This window comes from Protomyctophum bolini, assembly GCF_963924005.1.
Source record: "Protomyctophum bolini genome assembly, chromosome: 15".
In the NCBI taxonomy this organism is placed as follows: Eukaryota; Metazoa; Chordata; class Actinopteri; order Myctophiformes; family Myctophidae; genus Protomyctophum; species Protomyctophum bolini.
Genome location: NC_137876.1, coordinates 2,023,404 through 2,030,903, shown reverse-complemented (window position 1 = coordinate 2,030,903; position 7,500 = coordinate 2,023,404). Strand labels below are relative to the sequence as shown.

General features: G+C 45.0%; 1 protein-coding gene across 1 annotated transcript in view; it reads left to right on the top strand.

The window, feature by feature from the left end:
- Window positions 1-7,500, top strand: part of mia2 (MIA SH3 domain ER export factor 2) — a gene marked incomplete at its 5' end in the record, with an annotated part of 43,874 nt that overhangs the window by 25,665 nt on the left and 10,709 nt on the right. The window contains 2 exons of the mRNA XM_080783397.1: window positions 1-66; window positions 6,871-6,967. The exon at window positions 1-66 is cut by the window's left edge and continues 36 nt beyond it. Coding sequence (XP_080639523.1) covers window positions 1-66; window positions 6,871-6,967 — 163 coding nt within the window. The remainder of the gene's footprint in view (window positions 67-6,870; window positions 6,968-7,500) is intronic.

Here is a 7,500-nt window from a genome sequence, read left to right as displayed (position 1 = left end):
GGAGGAGAAGTTGACCAAGGCTGACCGAAACATCTCCCTGGCAATGGAAGAACTCCATAACTACAGGTCTGTCTGTCTGTCTGTCTGTCTGTCTGTCTGTCTGTCTGTCTGTCTGTCTGTTACCCTGACACCAGCGCTGCAGAAACAGACCGATCTACATTAAGCTCTGCAGAAACCTACCCTAGGTGTCACTTGGAGAACATGCTAACTCCACACAGAAAGGCCCTTTCACCAACCCCACTGAGGGTATGGGCCCTGATCTCACACAGAAAGGCCCTTTCACCAACCCCACCGAGGGTATGGGCCCTGATCTCACACAGAAAGGCCCTTTCACCAACCCCACCGAGGGTATGGGCCCTGATCTCACACAGAAAGGCCCTTTCACCAACCCCACCGAGGGTATGGGCCCTGATCTCACACAGAAAGGCCCTTTCACCAACCCCACCGAGGGTATGGGCCCTGATCTCACACAGAAAGGCCCTTTCACCAACCCCACCGAGGGTATGGGCCCTGATCTCACACAGAAAGGCCCTTTCACCAACCCCACCGAGGGTATGGGCACTGATCTCAGCAGCTGTTGCTAGTCAATTCAATTCAATTCAATTCAAAGGGCTTTATTGGCATGAGAAAACATACGTTTACATTGCCAAAGCAGAAAGAACAATACAACAATACAGCAATACAATCAAAACAAAAAGTATGTACTTTGAAGGTCAGAATCTTCAATAGATCAACTTCTGTGTACCAAGATAACTCGATGCAGGTATAGTGCAGGAATATACACAATTATTAGTCTTTAGGGTGGTTGTGTTCCATTTGATATCCTTCTCCTATCACAGCAACTCACAAATCTTGCTGCTGTGTTTGCACATTGTTGTACTTCGCCCAGCAGATATGGGAGTTTTTTGTCATTGGTCATGTTTTCAAAATCTCCGTGTGTGGTTGTAATCTGTGGGAAGTATGTGTCTCTGATGTCTTGGTACAATGGACGGATGGTTAGGAAGTGTAGCTCGGTTTCCACTTCGTTTAGTGTGCAGTGGGTGCATAGTCTGTCTTCTCTCGGGATACAGGTCTGCCTATGACGGCCTTTCTCGATTGCGAGACTGTGCTCACTGAGTCTGTACCTAGTTAAGATTTTTCTTTGTTTTGGGTCGGTCACGGTGCTCAGGTATTCTGCCACTGTGTATTCTCTGTTTAGGGCCAGATAGCATTCTAGTTTACTCTGCTTTTGTGTTGCTTCTTTCCAATGTGTCAGATAGTTTTCCCTTTGCTGTTTTATAATTTGGTTTAGTCCAATGGGTTTTCTATCTCGTGGCTCTGTTTGTGTTTGTGCCCGGAGTTCCAGGGCCAGCTGGCTGAGGGGGCATCTCTCTAGAGTTTCACTGTGTGTGAGTGCCTTGTTATGGAGTGCATCTAGGTCACTTTCTTTTAGGTGGTTGTAGAACTTAAGTGCTCTCTTTTTTATTTTGATTATGAGTGGGTATCGTCCTAATTCTGCCCTGCATGCATTATTTGGTGTTTTTCGCTGGGTACGGAGAATGGATTTGCAGAATTCTGTGTGTAGGGTCTCGGTTTGGTGTTTATCCCATTTTTCCAGGTCATGGTTTGCTAATGGTCCCCAGATCTCGCAACCATAGAGGGAAATTGGTTCTATCACCGAGTCCAGTATTTTAAGCCAGGTTTTAATTGGGATGTCTATTTTGATGTTTCTTTTGATGGCATAGAATGCCCTTCTTGCCTTCTCTCTCAGGTCCTTTACAGCTTGGTTGTAGTTCCCTGTGCTGCTGATGTTTAGGGCAAGGTAGGTATAGTTTTTAGTTTGTTCTAGTGGGATTGTATTTAGGAAAAATTGGTGGTTTTGGCGGCTGGGCCTTTTTTGAAATATCATGATTTTAGTCTTGGTTAGGTTCACTGTCAGGGCCCATGTCTGGGAGAATTTGTGTAGGAGATCAAGTTGCTGCTGTAGTCCTTCCTTGGTTGGGGACAGCAGCAGCAGGTCATCTGCGTAAAGTAAGCATTTGATTTCTGTGTTTGCCAAGGGGATGCCTGGCGCTGTAGACTGTTCTAACGTTTTTGCTAATTCGTTGATGAAGAGTGTTGGACTCAGGCTGCATCCCTGTCTAACACCACGGCTCTGGGGGAAAAAGTCTGTGTGCTTTTCGCCTATTCTAACTGCGCATTTGTTGTTGGTGTACATTGATTTTATGATGTCATAGGTTTTTCCCCCAATGCCACTTTCCAACAGTTTGTACATCAGACCCTCATGCCAAATTGAATCGAATGCTTTTTTGAAGTCGACAAAGCAGGAGAATAATTTGCTTTTGTTTTTGTTTATTTGGTTGTCAATTAGGGTGTTGAGAGTGTAAATGTGGTCTGTTGTGCGATATTTTGGTAGAAAGCCAATTTGTGATTTGCTCAGGACGTTGCTTTCTGTGAGGAAATTTAGAATTCTGTGGTTGAGGATCATGCAGAGGATTTTTCCGAGGTTGCTGTTTACACAAATCCCGCGGTAGTTATTTGGGTCATATTTGTCTCCAGTTTTGTGGAGTGGCGTTATCAGCCCTTAATTCCATGTGCTGGGGAAAATCCCAGAACTGAGCACAATTTTTAGGAGTTTTAATATGGCCAGTTGGAATTTGAGGTCGGTGAATTTTATCATTTCATTTAGAATTCCGTCTGCCCCACAGGCCTTCTTGGTTTTAAGTGTTTTTATTTTGTCTTGTAGTTCTTTTAGGTTGATTAGTTATGGCTGCCAGTTCCCACCTGATGTTGTGTGGGAGTTCAGACAGCTCCAGACCGTTCTGAATAACTGCTAGCTTACATAATGTCTTGAGGCTCCGACTGAGGTCTAAGACATACAGGTCACCTGGTCTGTTAAATGCTCCAAAGAGGATGACACGATCTCCCACCATGCAACAGCACATTTCCCTCATTGGACCCGGGCGTTTCCCCTTGGACTCAACCTTCTTCCAGGAGAAGGTCTCTGGACTGAATCTCCACACATCATTGAGGTTTCCCTTCCTGAATCCACCACCAAATATGTACAGCTGTCCATTGTAGGTAAAGGCTGAATGACCATCACGTGCTTCTGGAAGAAGCTGTGGGGAAGGTGTGTCCAGCCAGTGGTCGGTCTCTGTGTCAAACACTCTGATACTGTTGTGGTACCCAGCCCAGATCCAACCTCCAAATACAAACATCTTTGTCCCGATGATGGTAGCAGAGTGACCTGTTGAAACAGGAGGTGGAGTTCCTCTGGTGTTAATTAAAGTCCAGACCATTGTGGCGGTGTCCAACTTGTACATGTCATTAATGTTGTATCCATTGCGTTTGATTCCTCCATGGATAAATATGACCTTCCCCAACACACAGGCTGAGTGGCTGAACCTCTTCTCTGGAACGGTCCCAGAAACCTGTAGTTTGAACCACCTGTGGTCGTCGACATCAAATGCATGAAGAACATTGCAGGAATGATATCCTCCCCAGAGGTAGACAGTATATTCTATCAGCACAGCTGTGTAGCCGTAGCGCCCGGAGGGAACCTGAAGGAGACCTTCTCCTGTTCCAGGGTTCACAGGGGTCACATTCCTCCAGCGTAAAGACAGTGTGTTGAAGACCAACACTTCAATGGGATCTCTTCTACTCTTCTTTCCAAAGCAGTAGATCTGGTGTCCGACCACCACAGCAGCAGCCTTCTTCTTCCCATGTTCTCCTTTCAGATGTATCGTCCAGTGAAACATCTCACACAGCAGCTCCACCGTCAATGAGTGTTGACAACTAAAGTACAACTAGTTTACAGATGAACTTGTTATAGGATGACGGCAGCTCGGTGTCCTTGTTGCAAGTCACTAACTGATATTTAGTGCGTCGGACGAGTCTTTATAAAGAACAACTACACGGTTGTGACGTCATGGCGTGATTACGTCTTATGTTAGGATGGCTGATGATGTCACGCAATGTGATCGATGAAAGAACAACAGCTGTCTACTAACGACTACTACTTACTGTATATAAATAACATCATTATTGGTCTAATGTTTGTTTGACAGAACTATGTCATGACGTATAACCATGACGTCAATCCTCCATATTTGGGCGTAAAGGCGATTTATGTTCTGAACAATCTATCTTATATTTATAAATGCACCACATGTCTGTCTGTCTGTCTGTCTGTCTGTGGTTTCCTGTGACAATATGGACTCCAATATTGCCAACGTGAACGAACCCTGACACGAGCGCTGCAGAAACAGACAGATCTACAAGCTCTCAGCGCGTTGCAAACGTTCGCTGCAGAGACGGGCGCGTGCGTGGCGAGAGCTTGTAGATCTGTCTTCCCTTCGACTCGTGGCGACGCTGTAAACTACTCACATTGCACGAATATATCCAGACGACGGGCGATGGGAAAATGTTGCTATATCGGCCAACCTTAAAGGAGAATTCCATGCTAGAATGCTTTCTTATCTTTCTTACCTTTCTTTGTAGTTGTTACGTCCCCACCAAAAAGGCCATCGGTTTTGATGGCCCATCGTTAAACTGGGTGAGATCTTACCTCGAGGGAAGGGAACAGGTGGTCCTGTGAACGGTACCCTGTCTACCTCCCTCCCAGTAGAGTGTGGGGTCCCCCAAGGGAGCATCCTAGGGCCTCTACTGTTTCTAATTTATGTAAACGACATGAACTCGGCATGTAAATGCAATCTGTTCTTGTTCGCAGACGACTCAGCTCTCCTGGTCTCGGACAAAGATAAGTCGCAGGTCGAGAGAGTACTCGGCACAGAGCTCGCTCGGTAGCATCTGTCTTTGGCTCTCCGACAACAAATTGTCACTGCACCTTGGGAAAACTGAGTCTATTCTGTTTGGTTCAAGTCATAACCTCAACAAGTCCCCGGGATTCACAGTTAGAGTGGGTGACAGTGTGGTCACAAATATGGAAGAGGTCACTTACTTGGGTTTTATACTAGATAACAAACTCACGGGTGACAAAATGGCAATGAAAGTGATCTCAAAGGTCAACCAGAGAACTCGTTTCTTGGGCAGGATATCCCCTTATGTCAACAGCAGTGCTATGAGGACCTTGGCCGGTGCCCTCATCCAGTGCCACTTTGACTATGCGTGTACTTCATGGTTCAGAGGTATCTCCACGCTTTTGAAAACAAAGCTGCAGACCTCCCAAAACAAGCTTGTGAGGTTACTACTAAAATTGAACCCCAGGTCTCATCTTACCTCTGCCCACTTTAGTAGCCTGGGATGGCTAAGGGTGGAGGAGAGAGTATCTCAGCTCTCATTGTGTCTGGTCTTCAAGATCCTAGGTGCCTCTGTTCCAGAGTACCTGCTGGGCTACCTGCCCAGAGTGAGGGATGCTCACAGGTACTCAACCAGAGGAAGTCCTTATGATCTAGTTCCCCCCAGTTTCAGGACACTCATGGGAAAAAATGCTTTTTTCTACGCAGCCACTACTCTGTGGAATGCACTCCCTCCAGCCCTGAAATCCCTAAATTCTATTGCAATATTTAGGAAAGACCTGAAATCATGGCTCCATCTACACACTCACTGGTCATAGTTAGATTCCGACCCTGGATAGCCCATCTCCCATGCTCAGGACTATTCTCTCAGGGTACCTCTTGTCCTATATACCTCTTGTCCTATGTATATAGCTCCCAGCCTTATATATAAGGATTATTTATTATATGTCCCATGGTTGTTTTGTCTGTACAGTATGTATGTGTATAGTTTCATGTTACAAAGTGGACCACAATGGAAACAAGCGAAGGCTTTTTTGTGTCTAAGTCCATTTGGCGTTTTTTAAAATGATGTCATTTTTCTGTAATTTACTTAAACTGCCAATAAAGTATTCTATCTATCTATCTATCTATCTATGTCCAGGTGTTTTTTTGTGCAATAAATTTCTTATTGGCTATTTTCCCTACCATAAGCCCTCAATGGGAATTGAATGGGGGCTATGGGGTGTTATGCTAGTTCGCTTATTTCCATTGAAATAAGTAGTAAAGTGTGCCGCTTGGGATATTATTTACATCATGAAGAGAGGATATACACAAAGAAATTATAATTTTGAGCGATGTAAATAAGTGAATTAGCACAACACCCCATAGCCCCATGCAATTCCCATTCAATTCAATGCAATTCATTGAGGGCTTACGGTAGGGGAAATAGCCAATAAGGAGCTTTTGCACAAAATAACACCTGGACCTCTTTGGTGGGGACGTAACAACTACAAAGAAAGGTAAGAAAGCCTTTTAGTATGGAATTCTCCTTTAACACATTTTGTACATAATACGTCCTGAAACGTCATAAGGATTGGAACCGAGAGGTGCCTTAGACGTCTGTGGACGTCCTATCGACGTCCAAACGACGCGGGGCGAGATAATAATATTCAGAATAATTACTTCTTTTTTTTTTGGCATTTCGCTTTTCGCTTGCCGTATGCTAACGCTCTGTGAAACTATTAGCTTGTCATTGACTCCCATGTTAGCGCGGCGGAAAGAATGACTCGTATCTCCTCATCCAGGGCGCTCTCCGTGGTGATGAATGGATCGATATGCTGGCGCTGCGTTTCTGCTCCTCATCCGTCTCTCCCGCAAAATATGAACTCTTTTTGTAGCGTATATAAATATATTAAGATGATCGGAGATTGTGATGGCACTTTGTCAGTCAACTTTTTTAAGAAAGTATTTCCGGTTCATGGCTTTCAAAATGGAAGCGATCACTACTCTGGCGATTACTCCGGCGCAAGCAGCGCCTTTATTTTGATGCAGTTCCGGTACTAAATGTGTTAACACACACACACACAGTCACATACACACACACACACACAGACACACACAGGTCTGAGTTCCAGGTGTGTTCCTCTCCCCGCAGGCAGAGGGCAGTAGAGATGGAGGAGGAGTTGGAGAAGACGTCCCAGTCCTACCAGACGCAGGTCTCTGCGCACGAGAAGAAGGCCCACAACAACTGGGTACGTGCACGCTCACACACACACACACACACACCAGAAGAAGTCTTAAGCCAGTCTTAACCCATTTTGGGCCGGGAACCCCTTTTGGTGTTAGCATTATGTTATGCTTTAGCTATTGAAAAATAGCAGATCTACAAGCTTCGTTTTTTTCAAAAATAGCAGACCTACAAGCTCGTAGCGCGTGCTATTTTTGAAAAAAAAAACGAAGAACGACTGACATAGAAACATAGCTTTATCAGAAAACTGTCAGGATGTAGAAGAACATTTTAAGAATCTGATCTCAGGTCAGAATGAAAACTGTCAGGATGTAGAAGAACATTTTTAGAATCTGATCTCAGGTCAGAATGAAAACTGTCAGGATGTAGAAGAACATTTTTTGAATCTGATCTCAGGTCAGAACGGGTTAATGTCCAGACTAAGGTTTGACGAGCGGCCCAACGGGTTACAACCTGCAGCCAATCGCAACGGAATCCCCCAAAACTATGTGTGGAGGTTTGGAATGTTCTAAAACCACACGGCTCACACCTGGTTCT